This window comes from Lepus europaeus, chromosome 18 (assembly GCF_033115175.1).
Source record: "Lepus europaeus isolate LE1 chromosome 18, mLepTim1.pri, whole genome shotgun sequence".
NCBI lineage: Eukaryota > Metazoa > Chordata > Mammalia > Lagomorpha > Leporidae > Lepus > Lepus europaeus.
Genome location: NC_084844.1, coordinates 34,087,778 through 34,110,893, shown reverse-complemented (window position 1 = coordinate 34,110,893; position 23,116 = coordinate 34,087,778). Strand labels below are relative to the sequence as shown.

At 41.8% G+C, this 23,116-nt stretch overlaps 1 protein-coding gene across 2 annotated transcripts in view; it reads left to right on the top strand.

The window, feature by feature from the left end:
* The window catches only part of TRIM37 (tripartite motif containing 37), a 177,555-nt gene that overhangs the window by 34,149 nt on the left and 120,290 nt on the right, over nucleotides 1-23,116 (top strand). For both annotated transcript variants that reach the window (XM_062216752.1, XM_062216753.1), the window contains exons 8-9: nucleotides 2,132-2,199; nucleotides 19,758-19,882. In XM_062216752.1, the coding sequence (XP_062072736.1) occupies nucleotides 2,132-2,199; nucleotides 19,758-19,882 (193 nt within the window). The remainder of the gene's footprint in view (nucleotides 1-2,131; nucleotides 2,200-19,757; nucleotides 19,883-23,116) is intronic.

The following is a 23,116-nucleotide window of genomic DNA, read 5'->3' as shown; positions in this document are numbered from 1 at the left end:
ATAGATCTTCCATCTGCTGGTTCACTTCCCAGTTGGCTGTAACGGCTGGAGCTGCACTAATCCGAAGCCAGGAGCCAAGAGCTTCTTCCAGGTCTCCCACATGGGTGCAGAGGTCCAAGCATTTGGGCCGTCTTCCACTGCTTCTTCAGACACATTAGCAGAGAGCTAGATCGGAAGTGGAGCAGCCGGGTCTTGAACTGGTGCCCATATAGGATGCTGTCACTGAAGACGGTGGCTTTATCCGCTGTGCCACAGCGCTGGCTCTTCATGCTCACTCCCTAGCTCAGCCTTCCCAATAAATAAAACAAATCTATTGGAAAAAAAAAAAAAAAGACTTCTGTGTTAAATGCCTATACCACAAAGATAGCTTTTAATTTTTCTGTTTCATTTATAGTCAAAGCATATGTATTTTTTATTTGAAAGGCAGATATATATATATATATATATATACACACACACACACACAGATACAAAGATTGAAATATCTTCCATTTTTCCATCTACCTTTTTGCTCTCCTAATGCCTGTGAAAGCCAAGCCAAAGCCTGCAACTCATTCCATGTCTCCCACATGGGCTGCAGGGACACAAGTACTTGCTGCCTCCCAGCATGTGGATTAGCAGGAAGCTGGTATGGGAAGCAGAGCTGGGACTCAAATCCAGGCACCCTAATAGGGGATGCAAGCATCCCAAGCAGTGTCTTAACTGCTGTGCCAAATGCCCATCCCAAAGATGGTTTTTGTGTTAAAATGGAATACTTTCAGGGCTAAGACTTCTCAAAACGTCTTATTATAACCTTACTTAGTATTATGAGGAACTTTATTCATCTTTTATCCACACCACAATTTCTGCCACTAATGTTTAAGTTAAATTAAGGGTGGAAGTGTTGGGGCCGGTGCTGTGGCATAGCTGGTGAAATGGTTGCCTGTAGTGCTGGCATCCCATATGGGTACTGGTTCATGTCCAGGCTGCTCCGCTTCTGATCTGGCTCTCTGTTACGGCCTAGAAAGCAACAGAAGATGGCCCAAGTCCTTGGGCCTCTGCACCGGCATAGGAGACCCAGAAGAAGCTGTTGGCTTCGAATTGGTGTAGCTATGGCTGTTTTGGCCATTTGGGGAGTGAACCAGCAGATGGAAGACCTCTTTCTCACTCTGCCTCTCTGAACTCTGCCTTTCAAATAAATAAATCTTTTTTTTTTTTTTTTAAAGGGGGTGGTAGTGTTGCTTATAGTGTGATTATCTCAGCACTATGAATGCAATTATGGTGGAAATTACCTCTGATAATATCGAATCCCAGGTTATTTATTTCAACTCCCATGTAACTTTTTGGAATCAAGAGCTTCTGATTTTGGTTTCAAAAACAAAAGTTACACCTATTATATGTCTTTTTTTAATCAAGTACTCCTTCAAATTGATGTAACTTATGCTAACTTCATGTGATATATAGCTCTTTAGACTTTGTGATTTAGGAGAAAAATAATCAAATTTAGCAAGCATACCTAATGTTTTTATTTTAAAAAATGTGTGAAGTTTCTTTCTTTCTTTTTTGTGTTATTAATCGCTTTAATGATAGTTCCTTTTTCTCTTTCTGTCTTCAGATTTTTGAGACCGTTTACCTCTCTGGGCATTCTTTAAGTTTTTGTATGTTTAAAGATATTTTGCTGACATGTAAAATAAACATCTGATCTAGTAACTACATTACTCTTTTAAACCACAGCCAAATTTGGAGGACAAATTATTTTAAAATAACTGTCTGAATGCAGTGCATGTTATTGTTTCCTCAAAAAGATTGTGAAGATCTAGAAAAGTAATTGTTTTACTTACAGTGTATGCTATACATTTCTAAGATGAATTTGATGGTTTTATCTGAAACTAATTAGTGTTGATTCTGAAGCTTTCTTTTCAAAACTGCTGTAATAATAGATTTCACCTCTTTAATCTCTAGAAAAATTTTAGGGTAGTTGTAGTGAGGAAGTTTTGTTATTGAATATGTTATGCTTCTGCCTTTCCCTCTTTGTAGCTCAGCCTTTCAAATAAATAAATGTTTTTTTTTTTTAAATAATATGTTCAGTGGAAGTTAATTTCATTCCTAAGCCAGTAATGAAGATGAGTGTTGATTTTCTGTTTTTAAACAGGTCAGAAGACATCTTTAACACAAGAGACAGAACTGTTGGAATCCTTACTTCAAGAAGTAGAACACCAGGTGATGAAATATTAAATGTAATGAAATAGTCTGTCTTTTTTGGTACATATGTTTTAAAAGTTATTTGTTTTTTGCTTTTCTGACCAGAATATCTGAATGATATCAAAAGATCTGTGATTTCTGCTTGCTGTCATAAAGATTTTTATGAAATAAGAATCACCAGTTTCAAGTTTTCTTTTCTTTTTTTTTAATTTTTATTTTTTAAATTTTAATTTTTTTGACAGAGTGGACAGTAAGAGAGAGAGACAGAGAGAAAGGTCTTCCTTTTTCTGTTGGTTCTCCCCTGAATGGCTGCTGTGGCCTAGTGCCCACACCTCAGATGTTTTTAGATGCCATAGTATGCCCATGGTCATAGAACTGATGTTTATATATGGATCTTTTTTGTTTTTTTCTTTTTTTGAATTTTACATCCTTCAACATTGCTAAATTCATTTGTTATTCTAGTAACTATTTGTTGATTATTTGAATTGCTGACAGTCATGTCCTCTTGAAAAAGTCGGTTTTGTTTCCAGTTTGGCTGCCTTTTATTTCTTCTGGCAGATTACACTGCATAGAACCTCCAGTACAGTATTGAATTAAGCATAGTGTAACCTGTAGTTTTACTGTAGGTGCCATTTGTCAGGTAGGAATTCCCTTTTATTCCTATTTCATTATGAATGAATGTTGCTCTCTGGGCTGCTATAACAGTCTTATATACTGGGTGGCTTATAGAGAAGAAAAGTTTATTGCTGATAATTCTGGGGTCTGGGAAGTACAAGATCAAGGTGCCAGCAGAGTTTGTGTCTGGTGAGGACCCACTTCTGGTGCACAGATAGTGCCTTCTTGTGTTCAACGAGTAGAAGGGTAACCCTCTATGATCCCTATTATACTATACTATACTGATCCCACTCCAGATGGTTGTACCTTATCACCTCTTAAAGGCCTTACTCACTAATATCATCACCTTGATGATTAAGATTTCAAGATTGGCCGGCGCCATGGCTTAATAGGCTAATCCTCCGCCTTGTGGCGCCGGCACACTGGGTTCTAGTTCCAGTCAGGGTGCCAGATTCTATCCCGGTTGCCCCTCTTCCAGGCCAGCTCTCTGCTATGGCCCGGGAAGGCAGTGGAGGATGGCCCAAGTCCTTGGGCCCTGCACCCACATGGGAGACCAGGAGAAGCACCTGGCTCCTGGCTTCGGATCAGCGAGATGCGCCGGCCACAGCAGCCATTGGAGGGTGAACCAACAGCAAAAAAGAAGACCTTTCTCTCTGTCTCTCTCTCTCTCTTTCTCTCTCTCTCTCATTATCCACTCTGCCTGTCCAAAAAAAAGATTTCAAGATGCAGATTTTAGAGGGATGTAAGATCATTAGTTTGTTTAATTTCCTTTTATTTTTTGAAGATTTATTTAAGAGTCAGAGTTACAGACAGAGGGAGAGATAGAGAGGTCTTCCATCTGCTGGTTCACTCCCCAAATGGCTGCAACGGCCAGAGCTGGGTCAATCTGAAGCCAGGGGCTTCTTCTGGGTCTCCAATGTAGGTACAGGAGCCCAGGTATTTGGGCAGTCTTCCACTGCTTTTCTAGGCCATTAGCAGGGAGTTGGATCGGAAGTGGAACAGCCAAGATTCAAACCGATTCTCATATGGGATGCCAGCACTTGCAGGTGGAGGCCTAACCTTCTATGCCAAAACACTGACCCCTGTTTGCTTATTCTTAAGGATTTATTTATTTGAAAGTCAAAGTTATGGAGAGCAAGAAATTTTCATCGCTATTTCACTCCCCAAATGGCTGCAACGGCCAGAGCTGGGTCAATCTGAAGCCAGGGGCTTCTTCTGGGTCTCCAATGTAGGTACAGGAGCCCAGGTATTTGGGCAGTCTTCCACTGCTTTTCCAGGCCATTAGCAGGGAGTTGGATCGGAAGTGGAACAGCCAAGATTCAAACCGATTCTCATATGGGATGCCAGCACTTGCAGGTGGAGGCCTAACCTTCTATGCCAAAACACTGACCCCTGTTTGCTTATTCTTAAGGATTTATTTATTTGAAAGTCAAAGTTATGGAGAGAAAGAAATTTTCATCGCTATTTCACTCCCTAAATGGCTGCAATGGGAGGGACTGGGCCTGAAGCTCCATCCAGGTATCCCATGTGGGTGCAGGGGCCCAAGGACTTGGACCATCTTCCCCTGTTTCTCAGGTGGATTAGCAAGGAGTTGGATCATAAGTGGAGCAGCTGTGGCTCGAAGTGGCACCCGCATGGGATTCCTGTGTGGCAGGCAGTGGCTAGCCCCCTATTTTAGTTCTTAATATGGTGAATTATTGAAAAAAATACAAAAAACTCAGCTTTGTACTTCTGAGACTCAAATCCCCAGTTTGTGTTTACTTATTTATTATCTTTTCATTATATTGGATTTGATTAGCTTGAATTTTGTTTGGAATTTTTAGATCTTTGTGTATGAGAGTATTAGACTGTAGTTTTATATTCCCCCCCCCCCCCCCGATATATCTTCATCTGGCTTTGGTATCAGAGTAATTCTGGCCTCAAAGAGTATATTTTAAAATATGTCTTCTTCAGTTTTGTGGAAGAAATTGAGTAGAATTGGTGATTTTTCTCGATGTTTGTTTGATAGAATTTATCAGTGAAGTCATTTGAGCTTTGTGTTTTTTGTGGAGCGGTTTTCAACTACAAATTCAGCTTCTTTAATAGATACAGGATACTAAGTTCATGTCATTTCTCTTTAGTGAGCTTTGGTAGTTTGTATCTTCGAAGGAATTACTACATTTCATTTGAATTGCTGAATTTATTGGCATAAACTTCATATAACACACCCTTAATATTCTTGAAACAGTGGAATCCAATGATGTCATTTCTTTCCTGGTAATGCTAATTTAGGTCTTTTTTTTTTTTTTTTCTTGATCAGTCTTGTTAGAGGTTTGTCACTTTCATTGATCTTAGAGATATAAGTTATGAATTTTGTTTTTCTGTATTCTTCTGTTTTTTTCTTTCTTTCTTTTTTTTTAAAATTGATTGCTTGTTTTCTTTCTTTTGCTTATTCCAGGAATCCTGTATACTGGTTAAAGTTCCATGTGAAATGTGTGTTCTTTTATTAGGTAGAACATTTTATAAATGTCAGTGAGGTGAAGTTGGTTGATATTTAAGTTTAGCTATCCTTTCAGGTTTTCTGCCTACAGAGTAAGTACACCTATTCCAAAAACTTTGAAATCCAAAATGCTCCAAAATCTGAAACATTCTGAGTGCTGACATCATTGAAATTTCCATTCCTGACCTTATGTGACAGATTTCAGTCAAAACACAGGCACATTAAAAATATCATATAAAAATATCTTCAGGCTATTTGTATAAGGTATGTATCAATGTAAATGAGTTTTGTGTTCATTTCCTAGGATAGTTCATTATGTATATCCAAATATGTTTAAACTTAAACTTAAAAAACCTTATGATCTAAGCATTTTGAATGTGGAAAACACAACCTGTACTCGTTTTAAAAATTTTTTTAATTTTAAATTTTAAAAAATTTTTAAAGATTTATTTATTTATTTGAAAGGCAGAGATACAGAGAGAGTGGGAGGGGAGAGTAGGGGAGAGAGAGGGAGAAAGGGGGAGAGGAAGAGAGGGGAAGAGAGGGTGAAGGAAGAGAAGGGGAGAGGGAGAAGAGGGAAAGGGGGAAGGAGAGGGAGATGGGGGAGAGAGGAGAGGGAGGGGGAGACAGAGAGGGAGAGTGAGAGAGAAACATCTTGCATCTGCTGGTTCACTCCCTAAATGACCTCAACGACCAGGGCTGGGCCAGACTGAAGCCAGGAGCGAAGGAGGTTCCTCTCGGTCTCTCACATAGGTGCGGGTGCTCAAGTACTCGGGCCATTCTCTGACACTTTCCCACATGCATTACTGGGGAACAGGCTCAGAAGTGGAGCAGCTGGAACTTGAACCGGCACCCATGTGGGATGCTGGCACTGCAGGCAGGGGCTTTTCTATGCCACAGCACTGAACCCAACCTGTACTTGTTATACCAGAATTTGTAAGTTTTTGAAACTGTTGACTGTAATTTTTGATTGGTCTACTTCTTTTGACAACTCTATTAGTTGACTCGTATATTTTGAAGATAGTCTTTTAGAGATATAAACATTAGCATTGTTACATGGCTCTACCCTCTGTACCACAACACTGGCCCCAGGAAATGACCCTTTTTATTTTTGGTAATTGTTTGTCTTGCAATCTACTTTGACATCAAGCCGTTTCAGCTTTTGTTTTTTAAGATTTATTTACTGGGGCTGGTGCTGTAACATAGTGGGTTAGGCTGCGGTCTGCAGTGCCAGCATCCCATATGGGTGTCTGCTCAAGTTCCAGCTCCTTGCTAATGGACCTGGGAAGCAGTGGAAGATGGCCCAAGTGCTTGGGCCCCTAAACCCACATGAGAGACCCAGAAAAAGCTCCTGGCTCCTGGCTTCAGATCAGCTCAGTTCTGGCCTTTGTGGCCATTTGAGGAGTGAAGCAGTAGATACTCTATCTGTTTTTCTGTCTCTCTCACTCTGCCTCTCAAATAAATAAATAAATCTTAAAAAAAAAAAAAAGATAATTTATTTGAAAGAGTGATAGAGGGAGAGTCAGAAACAGAAAAAGATTAGGAAATAGACGCGTATGCTCTGCTTCACTCCTCAAATAACCACAACAGTGAGATCTGGGCCAGACTGAAGCCAGGAGTCAGGTCTTGTCTTGCCTTGGTCTACTACATGGGTGGTGGGGTTCAAGCACCAGGGCTGTCTTTCCCTGCCTTCCCAGGTGCATTAGCAGGAAGCTGGATCAGAAGCAGAACAACCAGGACTCGAACCAGCACTCCTATCTGGGATTCTGGCATCGTGGGCTGCAGCTTAACCCACTATGCCATAACACTGGTCCCTCAGCTTTCTTTTAATGTTACAATGCCATATCTCAATTTCTCCTTTAATGTTTATATTTAATTTTTTTTAAAGATTTATTTATTTATTTGAAAGTCAGAGTTACACAGAGAGAGGAGAGGTAGAGAGAGAGAGGTCTTTCTTCGATGGTTCACTCCCCAGTTGGCTGCAACGGCCAGAGCTGTGCCAATCTGAAGCCAGGAGCTAGGAGCTTCTTCCAGGTCTCCCATGCGGGTGCAGGGGCCCAAGGACTTGGGCCATCTTCTACTGCTTTCCCAGGCCATAGCAGAGAGATGGATTGGAAGTGGAGCAGCCGGGACTTGAACCGGCGCCCATATGGGATGCTGGCGCTTGAGGCCAGGGCATTAACCCGCTGTGCCACAGCACCAGCCTCTATATTTAATTTTTTTAAAGATTTATTTATTGGGTTCTGTGCTATGGCACAGCGGGTTAATGCCCTGGCCTGAAGCGCTGGCATCCTATATGGGCGCCGATTCGAGACCTGGCTGTTCCACCTGGCTGCTCTGCTATGGCCTGGGAAAGCAGTAGAAGATGGCCCAAGTCCTTGGGCCCCTGCACCCGCGTGGGAGATCCAGAGGAAGCTCCTGGCTCCTGGCTTCGGATCTGCACAGTTCCGGCTGTTGCAGCCAGTTGGGGAGTGAATCATCAGATGGAAGAACTCTTCTCTGTGTAACTCTTTGAAATAAATAAAAATCTTAAAAAAAAAAAAAGTTCTTCAAATAAATAAATCTTTTTAAATTTTTTTTAAAAGTCAGAGTTAGAGAGAGGTGAGACAGAGATCTTTCATCTGTTGGTTGATTACCCAAGTTGGCCTCAACAACCAGGGCTGAGCCAAGCTCTCATTTAGGTCTCCCACATGGGCCATCTTCTGCTGCCTTTCCCAGGCCATTAACAGAAAGCTGGATTGGAAGTGGAGCAGCCGGGTCTCGAACCAGTGCCCATATGGGATGCTGGTGTTGCAGGCAGCAGCTTTACCCACTGTGCCATGATGTCACTCCTCTTTTTTTGGTGTATTTGTGTCTCGATATTTAAAACCTTGTCTTACAGGCTGCATATATTTGAGCCTATTTTTTTTTTTTAGTCTCATAGACTTTGGCTTTCAGCTGTTTTGTTTAGAAAATTAAGTTTAATGTGCTAATTGATACTGTGAATTTTTAAAAAAGATTTATTTATTTATTTGAGAGAGAGTTACAGAGAGAGGGAGAGACAGAAAGATCTTCCATCTGCTGGTTTACTCCCTAAATGGCCACAGTGGCTGGAGCTGGGCCAATCTGAAGCCAGGAGCCAGAAGTTTCTCCCAGGTCTCCCATGCAATGCAGGAGCCCACGGACGTGGGCCATCTTGTACTGCTTTCCCAGGCTATAGCAGAGAGCCAGATCAGAAGTGGAACAGCCAGGACTTGAACTGGTGCCCATATTGGATGCTGTTGCCATAGGTGGTGGCTTTACCTGCTGTGCCACAGCACTGGCCCTGATATTGTAAATTTTAAGTATCTCATCTTGCTATTTGTTTTCGCTTTGTGTACAGTCTTTTGTTTTCTTCAGTTTCCTCTTTTTTTGAGTATTGTCATCAGTGTAAAACACTGATAGCAATAATGAACATAAATGTAAATGGATTAGGTTGAATTTAAACAAAAAATCCAATGCTGAACTATTCAATAAAAGGTAGATCTAGAGAGTGATGAAAAAAAATTTTTTAAAGATTTGTTTATTTGGACTGGCGCCGCGGCTCAATAGGCTAATCCTCCACCTTGCGGCGCTGGCACCCCAGGTTCTAGTCCCAGTCGGGGCGCCGGATTCTGTCCCGGTTGCTCCTCTTCCAGGCTAGTTCTCTGCTGTGGCCAGGGAGTGCAGTGGAGGATGGCCCAAGTGCTTGGGCCCTGCACCCACGTGGGAGACCCGGAGAAGCACCTGGCTTCTGCCTTCGGATCAGCACGGTGCACCAGCCGCAGCGCGCTGGCTGTGGCGGCCATTGGAGGGTGAACCAACGGAAAAAGGAAGACCTTTCTCTCTGTCTCTCTCTCTCACTGTCCACTCTGCCTGTCAAAAAAAAAAAAAAAAAAAAAAAGATTAGTTTATTTGAAAGGCCGAGTTGGTGGGGGTTGGGAGTGATAGATCTTTTATCCACCGTTCACTCCCCACATGGCCACCACCTCTGGGGCTGGGCCAATCTGAAGCCAGGAGATTCTTCTGGGTCTCCCTTGTGGGTGCAGGAGCCCAAGCACTTGGGCCATCTTGCACTGTTTTCCCAAGTGCATTAGCAGGAAGCTGGACCGGAAGGGGAACAGCTGGAAATTGAACTGGTGCGCATATGGGATGTTGGTGTTATAGGTGGCAGCTTTACCCACTGTGCCACAGTGCCAGCTCAAGAATGATGAAAAATTTAACATGAAATCTTTACTATGGATCATAAAGAACACTACACAATAAACAAGGGACAACTTACCTCACCAAGACAAGATAGGGACCAGCATTTAGCCTCACAATGATGACAACTTTCTTTTAAATCAAAGTGCCTGGGTTTGATACCCTGGCTCTGGCTTCTGAATTCAACTTTCTGCTAGTCAGCTGTGATGACTCAAGTGATTGGATTCCTGCCGCTCACATGGGAGACCTGGATAGAGGTCCTGGTTTGGTTAGGACTCATCCTAGGCTATTGTGGGCATTTGGTGTATAAACCAATGGATGGGATGTCTCCCTCCCATCATTCCTCCCTCCCTGCTTCTCTCCCTCCCTTTGTCCTTCCCTCCTACTCTTCCTCTTTTTCTCACTCTTTGTAATAAATCAATAAAAATTTTTAAATATTCATGATTTTTTATTTTTTCCCTAGAAACCTTTTATTTAAGATATATAAACTTCATGCTTTTTATAAATAGAACTATATATATATAAATATATATATATTCCCATTCTTATTTTTCACTAAGATCTATTTTCAGTTAACTTTATACACATAAGATTAACTTTATACTAAGTACAGAGTTCAACAAATAGTATGAAAAAGTGTTACTAAAACTGTTACTAAACAGTCAAGACAAGGCTGTTCAGAGTCATTATATCTCAATGTGTCAATTTTACTTCTATAGATTACCTTTTAGGTGCTCTATTAGTTACCATAGATTAGGGAAAACATTTGGTATTTGTCCTTTTAGGACTGGCTTATTTTGCTAAGTATGATGTTTTCCCATTTCATCCATTTTGTTGCAAATGACAAGATTTTTTTAAACCACTGTGCAGTATTCCATGGAGGTACATATCCCATAATTTCTTTTTTAAGATGTATTTATTTGAAAGGCAGAGTTACAGAGAGGCAGAAACAGAAGCAGAGAGAGAGAGCGCGCACGCGCGCAAGAGGTCCTCCATCTGCTGGTCCACTCCCCAGATGGCCACAATGGTTGGAGCTGTGCTGATCCAAAGCTAGGAGCCAAGAACTTCTGGGTCTCCCACATAGGTTCTTCTGCTGCTTTCCCAGGCCATAGCAGAGTGCTGGATCGGAAGTGGAGCAGCTGAATCCTGAACCAGCACCCATACGGGATGCTGGCACCACAGGTGGTGGCCTTACCCACTATGCCACAGTGTCGGCCCCTTCATAATTCTTTTATCTGGTGTTTCTTGACGGACATTTGGGTTGATTCCATATCTTAGCTTTATTGAATTGAGCTGCATGTATTGTTTTTTAAAGATTTATTTGAAAATTGAGTTAGAGACAAGAGGTCTTCCCTTTTCCTCTTCACTCCCCAAATGGCCCCAATGGCTGGAGCTAGGTCAGTTTGAAGCTAGGAGCCAGGAGGTTCTTGCATGTCTCCCACATGGGTACAGGGGCCCAAGCACTTGGGGTATCCTCTATTGCAGTGGATCTCGATCAGAGTGGAGCAACCTAGGCTCGAACTAGTACCTATATGGGATGCAAATGGAAGCTTTACCTGCTATGCCACAACACTGGTCTCGTGATTGTTGGATTCTAACAAAAACTTAGATGCTGGTAGAACTATAATATTTTGATAAGATCACAGTCATAGCAAGTGATTTAAAAATAATTTATATACTGATATTTCCAACTAACAATATTTTTGAAAAATTTAAGAAATTGTATCTAAAACATCTGTATGGAGATTGTTGTTTGGTGCAGCAGTTAATATGCCACTTGGGATGCGTGCATTTTATATTGGGGTACCTGAGTTCACATCCTGTCTGAGTTTCTGAATCCAGCTTCCTGCCAGTGTACATTCAGGAGGACAACAAGTGATGGTCCAGGTGTCTGAGTTTCTGCCACCCACATGAGATACCTGGATTGAGTTCCCAGCCCCCAACTCCGCATGGACCAGCCTCAGCTGTTGCTGAGAACTGAGAATTAACCAGTAGATGGAAATGTCTCTCTCTGTCTCTCTGCCTTTCAAATATATAAATAAGTAATTTTAAAAACATAGAAGTTATTCATGGAACCCTGAATCCCAAAATGAAAACTATATATTCTCTTTAAGAATATATGGAGGGGCCGGCACTGTGGCTCATTTGGCTAATCCTCCGCCTGCGGTGCTGGCATCCCATATGGGCGCCAGGTTCTAGTCCTGGTTGCTCCTCTTCCAGTCCAGCTCTCTGCTGTGGCCCGGGAGGACAGTGGAGGATGGCCCAAGTGCTTGGGCCCCTGCACCGCGTGGGAGATCAGGAAGAAGCACCTGGCTCCTGGCTTCGGATCGGATTGGCGCAGTGCTGGCTGTAGCGGCCATTTTGGGGATGAACCAATGGAAGGAAGACCTTTCTCTTTGTCTCTATCTCTCACTGTCTATAACTCTGCCTGTCAAAAAAAAAAAAAAAAAAAAAAACCTACATGGAACAGTTTTATCGTCTGATCATGTGCTAATAACTAACGTATATAGATAACACTTTCGGCCTTTTGGCTAAGATCAAGAGTAAAATATATAGAAATCTGAGAAATTTTCTCATAAATGATGTTATTACAAGATAGACATTAAAATAGTTTAAAAGTTATAATTATTTATGTAAATATACTATTAAAAGATTTTTTTTGACAGGCAGATTGGATAGTGAGAGAGAGAGACAGAGAGAAAGGTCTTCCTTTTTGCCGTTGGTTCACCCTCCAATGGCCGCTGCGGTCGGCTTATTGCGCTGATCCGAAGCCAGGAACCAGGTGCTTCTCCTGGTCTCCCATGCGGGTGCAGGGCCCAAAGACATGGGCCATCCTCCACTGCCTTCCTGGGCCATAGCAGAGAGCTGGCCTGGAAGAGGGGCAACCGGGATAGAATCCGGCATCCGACCGGGTCTAGAACCCGGTGTGCTGGCGCTGCAAGGTGGAGGATTAGCCTGTTAAGCCACGCCGCCAGCTGTAAATATACTATTCAAATATTTTAAAATATGTAATTTTATCAGTTAAAGAGAGGATCACAATTGAATAAACTATTAAAATGCAAGGCATATCTAAGGAATAGAAGAGACCTTTCAGTATAAAATACAGTTATTAATTAGAAAAAGAAATGATGGGTAAATGAGTTATCTTCAACCAAGCCAGAAATGGTGCAATGATATAAAAGCATAAAGTTGAAAAAAAAAAAAAATGAAGATAGTGATGAAATTAACAAAATAGAATTTACAGAGTGGTTGAGAAGATCAGTATAATCAGTATTTGATCATGGCCAAGTGCTTGGGCCCTGCACCCGCATGGGAGACCAGGAGGAAGCACCTGGCTCCTGGCTTTGGATTGGCGCAGCACGCCGGCCGTAGCGGCCACTTGGGGGGGTGAACCAATGGAAAAAGGAAGACCTTTCTGTCTCTCTCACTGTCTAACTCTGCCTGTCAAAAAAAATAAATAAAAAATAATCAGTATTTGATCTTGGAGAAAGTGAAATAGATGATACCCTACCAAGGTTGATCAAGAAAAATGAAAGAATGCTTCGCAATATAGAGCAAAGAAAATGCAGGGTAAAACTACAAATACAGGAGAAATATAAAGAATAAAAATATTTTTTAAGGGCCCAGTGTTTTAGTGCAGTGGATTAAAGCACTGCTTGTGATATTGTCATCCCATACCAGAGCACTGGTTTGAGTCCTGGCCGCTCTGCTTCCATTTCAGCTCCCCGCTAATGTGACTGGGATAGCAGGGGAAGATGTCCCAAGTACATGGGCCTCTGCCACCCACCCACATAGGAGATCTGACTGGAGTTCGTGGCTCCTGGCCTAGACTCGGCAGTTGCGGCCATTTGGGGAGTGAACCAGTAGATGGAAGATCTGTCTCTATCTTTGCCTCTGTCTCTATAACTCTGCCTTTAAAATAATAAATAAATATTTTTCTAAAAAGTGAAATATTGTGAATCACACTGATTCTTGGATGTACATTTTGTTACATTATGATGGTATGAAATGGGATATTTCTTAATGCTGCCATAATTTGTTAAATTTTTTTGTGGCACACAAAATAAAGATTTAATAATCAGTGTCTTGTTGCATTTTGTGAACCTAAGGGAAAATTTAGTATTGTCAAGTAGTTCTTGTATTAATCTACATATTCTATTAAATCTTAATTTCAGTGAGTTTTCTGAAAATTTGATAAACTTTCAATATTTATATGAAAGAGCATGGGGCCCCAAATACCCAACAAGAAGGTACAAAGCTAGAGCTGTTGGCAGGCCGTATATCAAGACATCATATAAAACCTTAATAATAAACACAGTGGTTTTAGTACACAATCCAATGGAGAGGCAGAACAAAGACGTCCATGATTAACCCCAAGGTGTATGTGAATACTTAGTATATATGCTAAAAATGTAGAAGGATGGACTTTAAGCAAGTTGACAGGAATACATGTGGGAAATATAATTAGGTCTTCATCCTATGTACTGAAGAATCAGTGCCAGGTGAATTGAAACCGTATATATGAAGAGAAAATTTTTATTTTCATTATTTTTAAAGTTTTATTTCAAAGACAGAATAGGGAGAGAGAAAGATCTTCCAACAGCTGGGGCTGGGCCAGGCTGAAGCCAGGAGCCCAGAATTCAGGACCTTCAGATTACGAGACTGACTCCCTGCCTACTACACTAAGGAGGCAGATAAGGTACTTCATCTGAGTCTCCCATGTGATTTGCAAGGCCTAAATATTTGGGCATTTTTCTGTTTTCCTAGGCACATTAGTAGGTAACGGGATTGGAATATGGATTAGCTAGGACTTGAAAAGGTGCTCTGATATGGGATGCCTGCTGCACCATAGTTAGCCTGCCCCTTAATTATTTTTAAAGGAGAATATCTTTGATACAGGGAAGAGAAGGGCTTTTGTTAAAGCACAGTAGGCATAACATATAAGGAGAAATATTTGGACGAATTAATGTTTTTCATATAAAAAAAGTCCTTGGGATCAATGACTTAGCACGGTGGCTTAAACTGTCTGTGACACAGGCACCCCAAATGGGCACTGGTTTGAGTCCCAGCTGCTCTGTTTCTGATCTAGTTCCCTGCTGATGAGTCTGGGCAAGCAGTGGAAGATGGCTCAACTTCTTGGGCCCCTGCCACTCATATTAGAGACCTGGATGGAGTTCCTGGCTTCTGGTGTTGGCTGGTAGAGCCTGGCTGTTGCAGCCTTTTGGGGAGTGAACAGTGGATAGAAGATCTCTGTCTGTAACTCTGTCTTTCAAGTAAATAGATAAATCTTTTTTTTTTTTTTCATATTTGTGTCAGAATTACAGAAAGAGAGGGGGAGAGAGAGAGAATCTTGCATTTACTCAGATGGCTGAAACAGCCAGGGTTGGGCTAGGCCAAAGCCCGGAGCCAAGAGCTTCTTACAGGTCTCCAATGTGGGTCCAGGGACCCAAGTGCTTGGGCCATCCTCCATGACTTTTTCAGCACATTGACAGATAGGTGGATTGGAAGTAGAGCAACTGGGACTAGAGTGGTGCCTATATGGGATACCAGCACTGCAGACAGTGTCTGAACCCACTGCGTCACAGCGCTGGCCCCTAAATAAATCTTTTTTAAAATTAGATTGCCAAGTCATGGACTAGGAGTAGTTTTTTGTCATTCCTGAAATTGAACATAAATTGGTATTTAGAATTTGTACCAAAATAGAGGTACAAATTCAAGAGCTAAAACAATCTCAGAAAAAGTGAGTGAAAGTTTATGCACAGAGAAGTAGATACCTACGTGTGTGGCCAATGTGGAGTGTCTCTTGAGAATAGGAAATGCCATCTGAACTCCTTAGTTTGGCAAGAATAAAAAACTGAATGGGGTCAGTGCTGTGGTACAGCGGGTTAACGCCCTGGCCTGAAGTGCCGGCATCCCATTTGGGTGCCAGTTCGAGACCCGGCTGCTCCACTTCCAATCCAGCTCTCTGCTATGGCTTGGGAAAGCAGTAGAAGGTGACTCAAGTCCTTGGGCCCCTGCACCTGCGTGAGAGACCCGGAAGAAGCTCCTGGCTTCGGATTGGCGCAGCTCTGGCTGTTGCGGCCAATTGGGTAGCGAACCATCGGATAGAAGACCACTTTCTCTCTCTGTAACTCTGATTTTCAAATAAATCTTTTTTAAAAAAAAGAATAAATAAGTAAAATATAGATGTTTTCAAAGATATATACCAATGGGAATTACTCCTGATTAATATTTGGAGAGCCATTTGCTAATTACTGCTAAATATGTTAATATGCTTCAATGATTATTCCAGGCCCAGAGAAACTTAAATATACTCACAGGGAGCTGTTCACAGAGTTCTTCACAGCAGTTATGTTTAGTAGTAAAGACTAGGAAGTTGGGGCTGGCACTGTGCTGTAGCATGTAAAGCTGCCACCTTCAGTGCCAGCATCTCATATGTGTGCCGGTTGGAGTCCTGGCTGCTCCATTTCCAGTCCAGCTCTCTGCTGTAGTATGGGAAAGCAGTTGAAGATGGCCTGGGTCCTTGGGCCCCTGCACCCGCGTGGGAAGACTTGGATGAAGCTCCTGGCTCCTGACCATGGATCGGCTCAGCTCCAGCCCTTGCAGTCAACTGGGGGAGTGAACCAGAGGATGGAAGACCTCTCTCTGTCTCTGTCTCTGCTCCTCTCTCTGTGTAACTCTGACCTTCAAATAAAGAAATAAATCTAAAAAAAAAAAAAAAAAAAAAAAAGAAGAAAGAAATTGAGAGGCTCCAGTATAGTGGATAAAGGAGCTGCTTTGAGATGCCAGCATCCGATATGGGCATCAGTTTAAGTCCTGGCAGCTCCCCTTCTGATCAGGTCCCTGCTAATGGCCTTGGAAAGCAACGGAAGATGGCCCAGTTGCTTAGGCTCCTGCTCCCATGTGGGAAACCCAGAAGAAGCTTTTGGCTTCAGCCTAGCCATTGCGGCCATTTGGGGAATGAACCAGTGGATGGAACACCTTTCTCTGTGTATCTCCCTCTCTGTCTAACTCTGCCTTTCAAATAAATCAAATTTGAAAAAAAAAAATTGAATACATTGTTCTATATTGGTTAAAATATATTCTTTAAAAGTTTAAAGTAGACCTACATATAAAATAATTAAATCTTAAAATATTGAATGAGAGACTGGGATAGTGGTGAAGTGGTTTAAGCTGTACTTGGGACACTGGCATCCCATATCAGAGCACTAGTTTGCTCTGTTTCTGGTCCAGCTTCCTGTTAACGTGCCTGGGAGGGTAGCAGAAGATAGGCAGTTAAGAAATTAAGAGGCCGGTGCCATGGCTCAATAGGCTAATCCTCTGCCTTGCGGCGCCAGTACACTGGGTTCTAGTCCCGGTCATGGCACTGGATTCTGTCCCGGTTGCCCCTCTTCCAGGCCAGCTCTTTGCTGTGGCCCGGGAGTGCAGTGGAAGATGGCCCAAGTGCTTGGGCCCTGCCCCCCACGGGGAGACCAGGAGAAGCACCTGGCTCCTGCCTTCGGATCAGCGCGGTGCGGCGGCTGCAGTGCACCAGCCACAGTGGCCATTGGAGGGTGAACCAACGGCAAAGGAAGACCTTTCTCTCTGTCTCTCTCTCACTGTCCACTCTGCCTGTAAAAAAAAAGAAAAATTAAGAAATTATGTTGGGTTAAAAATATAAGTTACATTATTATTATTATTATTATTATTATTTTTGACTGTTTGTAACTCTACCTGTTAAATAAATAAATTTAAAAATCTTTAAAAAATAAAAAATAAATATATCTTAAAATTAGGAATAATAGATGGAGTATGGGGCTGGTGCCGTGGCGTAGAAAGGCCTCTGCCTGCGGTGCCGCTATTCCCTATGGGTGCCAGTACAAGTCCTGGCTGCTCCACCTTTTTTTTTTTTAAGATTTATTTATTTGAAAGGCATAGTTACAGAGAGGCAGAGAGAGAGATATCTATCTATCTGCTGGTTCACTCCCCAAATGGCTGCAAGGCTGGAGCTGGGCTGATCAGGAGCTAGGAGCCTCTTCATGGTCTCCCACACAGGTGCAGAGGCCCAAGGACTTGGGCCATCTTCTGCTGCCTTCCCAGGCCATTGCAGAGTAGGGTCGGAAGTGGAGCAGCTGGGACTCAAACTGGCGCCCATTTGAGATGCTGTCACTGCAGGCGGCTTTACCTGCTACATCACAGTGCTGGCCCCATTTCCACTTCTGGTCCAGCTCCCTGCTGATGTGCCTGAGAAAAGCAGAAGATGGCCCAAGTACAATGCACCCACGTGGGAGACCTGAAACAAGCTTCAGCCTGGCCTACTTAGGCCCCAACTGTTGTAGCCATCTGGGAAGTGAACCAGCAGATGGAAGATCTCTGTCTTCCTTCTTTGGATCTCTGCCTTTCAAATAAATAAATCTTTAAAAAAAAAAAAAAAAAAAAAAAGATGGGGTGGACGTTTGCCCAGCAGTTAGGATTCTGCTTTCGAATGTTCACATCCCATATCAGAATGGTTGGAGTCCTGGCTTCTTCACTATCAATCCAGCTTCCTGCTTGTGTGTACTCTTTGAGGCAACAGATAATGGTTCAAGTAGTTGAGTTCCTGCCACCCACATGGGAGACCTAAGTTGAGTTCTGGGTTCCTTACATTGGTCTGATCCACTCCTAATATTGAATAACCAGTAAATGGAAGATATTTTTAAAATTTCAAATAAAATATAAATAATTGGAAATTTAAATATTATAATACTGTTAAATAATTTTAAATAAAAAAAAATACTGTCCCAAGGGATGCTTGCCATATATAACATATAACATGAATGACATGATATATAGCTGCTTGTTTTTGCTAACCTCTTATCATGTATGTTGTTGGTTTTGATGTCGCTGCTTTTTGTAAGCTAAAGGCTATGTCTTATGAGCTTTGATACATATCATATGGTGTTTATTGTGGGAGCTACCATAACAAAATATCACTGAATGGTAGGCTTCAACAACAGACGTGTTTTTTCAAATATCTGTTTCCCAAAATTAAGGTATTGGAAGGTTTGGTTTCTTCTGAAGTCTCCTTGCCGTATAGGTGGCTGCCTTCTCCTTGTGTCTTCACGTGGACGTTCTTGTGTTCATACACACTCTTGATGTCTCTTCTTAAAAAGACAATAGTTTCATTTGATTAATTGCCTCATGTTACCCTAATCACCCCATCTCCAAATATGGTTGTGTTCTGAAGTACTGGGTTGTTGAGCTTGCAACAAGTAAATTTGGGGATGAGGAGAGGCACGATTCAGCCTACAATGAATGGATTACAGAGGTGTTTCACATACAGCTTCATGATCCTTACTGTAAACTCAGTGAAACAAGCACTGGTGGATAGGTGATTATTTTTTTTCTTTTTAAGATTTATTTATTTATTTGAAAAGCAAAGTTACAGAGAGAGAGAGAGAGAGTGAGTGAGCTAGAGAGAGAAGTCTTCCATCTGTTGGTTCACTCGGATGGCTGCAATGGCCAGAGCTGTGCCTATCAGAAGCTAGGAGCCAGGAGCTTTTTCCAGGTCTCCCAAGTGTGGGTACTGGAGCCCAAGCACTTGGGCCATTTTCTACTGCTTTCCCAGGCCATAGCAGAGAGCTGGACCGGAAGTGGAGTGGCTGGGACTCAAACCGGTGCCCATATGGGATGCCAGCACTGCAGGCGGCAGCTTTAACCGCTATGTCACAATGGCAGCCCCTAGATACCATTTATTTCAGCTCTACATGTCAGTACACTCACCACTATGTAATCAGTCAGTGATGGAGCTGGGACTTCAAACCCACTGTTTTTGGAATATAAAATCAGTAGTCTTTTAAATGTCATGCATGTTTGACCACACTTATCCTATGCTATTGGCATAACTTAAACATAGTGTTTTCCATGTTGATACAAGATACATATGTATGTTATGTCTTGACATTTTTGTTCTGTGGAATGCGATCTTAGAAATGCTTTTAAAGGCTTCAGTGTATAAGATTTGTCCATTTATATACATAAAAACTTCACATAAAAACTTTTACCAGTGTAAAAGTGTTTGTCGTTGCTTAAAACTTGACTTATCCTGAAATATGAGAGAAAAATGGATTAAAATCAAGTGTGTTTATTCAGTGACCTTACTGTTAGATTCTTTGTAGATTAACTCTTAAAACCACTTTGAAAGCATCATTTTTATCTCATTTTGCCAGTGTGTAAGAATTCTAATCTCCTTTTTTATTAAGAATTTTGAAGTGTCGATGAATAACAATTTTGTTTATTCAGATGATTCTTTTTCCTCATACAGTTGCGATCTTGTAGTAAGAGTGAGTTAATATCCAAGAGCTCAGAGATTTTAATGATGTTTCAGCAAGTTCATCGAAAACCCATGGCATCGTTTGTTACCACTCCTGTACCACCAGATTTTACCAGGTACGACAGTTTTAAGATTTCATTTTCATTTGAAATTTATATGCAAATACATAATTGTTTCAAAGGATAAGCTGTATTTTGTAATTCCATCTCTTTTTAATATGGTGTTTCTAATGTGATCTGGTGAGTTCTATTTTTTTGTAAATGCACAAAAAACAGTCTGGTAGACTTAACGCTTTTGACTGTAAAGATAAAATGAAAGTGAATTAGAAATGGTTTTTTCCTTGGAACTCTGTGTTCTACAGTGTAGTAAAATAGCTGATCCCATCAGCTTCACCTGTGTTCATTATTTCATTTACCTTTTTTTTTTTTAAAGATTTATTTATTTATTCAAAAGGCAGAATTACAGAGATGCAGAGGCAGAGAGAGAGAGGTCTTCCATCCACTGGTTCACTCCCCAAATGACAGCAACAGCCAGACCTGGGCCGATCTGAAGCCAGGGAGCCAGGAGCTTCTTCAGAGTCACCCATGAGGGTACAGGGGCCCAAGCACTTGGGCCATCTTTTATTGCTTTCCTAGGCCACAGCAGAGAGCTGGATTGGAAGTGGAGCAGCCAGGCCTTGAACCAGCGCCCATATGGGATGTCAGCATTGCAGGCAGCAGCTTTACTCGCTATGCCATAGCACTTGCCCCTTGATTTACCTTTTTTTTTTTTTAAAAGATTTTATTTATTTATTTGAAAGTCAAAGAGTTACACAGAGAAGAGAGGCAGAGAGAGAGAGAGGTCTTCCATCTGATGGTTCACTCCCCAGTTGGCTGCAATGGCTGGAGCTGCGCCGATCCGAAGCCAGAAGCCAGGAGCTTCTTCCAGGTCTCCCACGCGGGCGCAAGGGCCCAAGCACTTGGGCCATCGTCTGCTGCTTTCCCAGGCCAGAGCAGAGAGTTGGATTGGAAGAGGAGCAGCCGGGACTTGAACTGGTGCCCATATGGGATGCTGGCACTTGAGGCCAGGGCGTTAACCTGCTGTGCTATAGCGCTGCCCTATTTACCTTTTGAATTAATATATATGTTATTACATAAAACTCTGAAACAGAAAATGTCTGCCATGAAAATTTGAAGGTTACACAGTGTTATCTATAAGTGCTGTAAGATAGAGGAAATAATTATTGCAACCCAGGCTATCCAGTATGGGATGTACATATCCCAAGCCTACATTTGCTTGCACTAAAAGTGCACCCTTGTTGAAGTGTTTGGACATTATAAGGGATGTTTGGAACTTGGTGGGAAAACTAACAAATACCTGTATAGTTGGAAGTTGCAGAAAATTACAGCCAAAACATGTCCCTACTTGGCCAAATTTTGAAGATTATACTGAAAAGACTGCTTTAGAGCTCTGATTAGGTGTATAATTCCAAAAAAGCTTTCCAGGTGCTAATTGCTTTGAGCCTGCTAATTGGGATTTGTGTGCACTGAATGCTAGGAGAACATATGACAGGGACACCTTAGACCAGATCTCATGTGGTTTATGTTATCTGAAGCAAGAGAAGGGATAAAACCAGGCAAAAGGATCTAGGGATAAGCAATGTGAATAGCCTAAGGAAAGGTAACAGCTTAATAAGGAATGGGGTTTGAATTCTTGACATGATCAATTTAGATAATAGCTGTACATTTAACAATTTTAGGACAGAGTACCTCTACTTAGAAAAAAGACCTTTTTGTACTTACTATAAGGTAAAGAATAATTTCTTTTAAATCGATTCTGTATTTTCACACAGCAACTATTAATTTTTTTCTGGTACTATAACAATGTGACGGGCCCAGCGCTGTGGCTTACTTGGTTAATCCTCCGCCTGCGGTGCTGGCATCCCTTATGGGTTCCGGGTTCTAGTCCCAATTGCTCCTCTTCCAGTCCAGCTCTCTTCTGTGGCCTGGGAGGACAGTGGAGGATGGCCCAAGTGCTTGGGCCCTGCACCCCACGGGGAGACCAGGAGAAGCACCTGGCTCCTGGCTTTGGATCAGCACAGCACCGGCCGTAGTGGCCATTTGGGGAGTGAACCAATGGAAGGAAGACCTTTCTCTCTGTTTCTCTCTCTCTCTGTAACTCTACCTTTCAAATAAACAAATAAAAAATCTTTAAACAAAACAAAACAAAACAGTGTGACAGTACTACAGATGTTGCATATCTTATGTCTGTAATAGTCAGAATTCTGATGAATTGAACTTTAGAAAATATGTGACTACGTGGTGAAATGACTTGTTAGATTTGTAATTTTTTGTGTAAAATTTATAACTATTATAGTACTTTGTATGGTAAGTTCTTTATTGTAAATGGTGTATAAATGATTTTCATAGTGTTAAAACCATCCCCATGATCTAAGGTTAGTTAGTGCTATGAATTATCCCTTAACCTATCTCCTGTTAGTTCTCTTTAGAGAAATTTGGGTGGAACTCAAATTGCTTGAGTTTACCTTGCAAGTAAGTGTTAATGTTCTAGTTTATCCCAGTCGCCCCTTAAGTGTTAATATATTTTAATTTTATAAAACTGTAATAGGTTTTTGCTAATAAATAGTCTCAAAATATTTAAGGTTTATTAGTGAGGGAGGTTTGGGGATTAATTTTGACATAATATACTTTAGTTGCTTCTTTTTAAGCCTGTTTATATCTGTTTTGTGATTCAGGTTCCTGACCCAAGCATTAGATTCTTAGGCTTTCCTATTTCCACAGTTTTTATTACATTGGTCTCATGCATTTATTTTAATGTTTTTCATATATTGTCTTCTGGGGCCAGCGCTGTGATGCAGTGGGTTAAAGCCCTGGCTGAAGCACCAGCATCCCATATGGGTGCCGGTTCTAGTCCCGGCTGCTTCACTTCCAATCCAACTCTGCCATGGCCTGGGAAAGCAGTAGAAGATGGCCCACGTCCTTGGGCCCCTACAAACCCATGGGAGACCTGGAAGAAGCTCCTGACTCCTGGCTTCAGATTGGCGCAGCTCTGGCCGTTGTGGCCGTCTGTGGAGTGAGTCAGCAGATAGAAGACCTCTCTGTCTCTACGTCTCTCTGTAATTGTCTTCAAATAAATAAAATTAATCTTTAAAAAAATAGTCTTTTTTTTTTTTTTTAATTTAGCTTATTTATTTGAAAGGCAGAGTTGCAGAGAGGCAGAAAGAAAGAAGTCTTCTGTCTGAGGGTTCACTCCCTAATTGGCCACAATGGCCAAAGCTGTGCCGATCTGAAGCCAGGAGCTTCTTCCGGGTCTCCCACGTGGGTGCAGGGGCCCAGGCACTTTGGCCATCT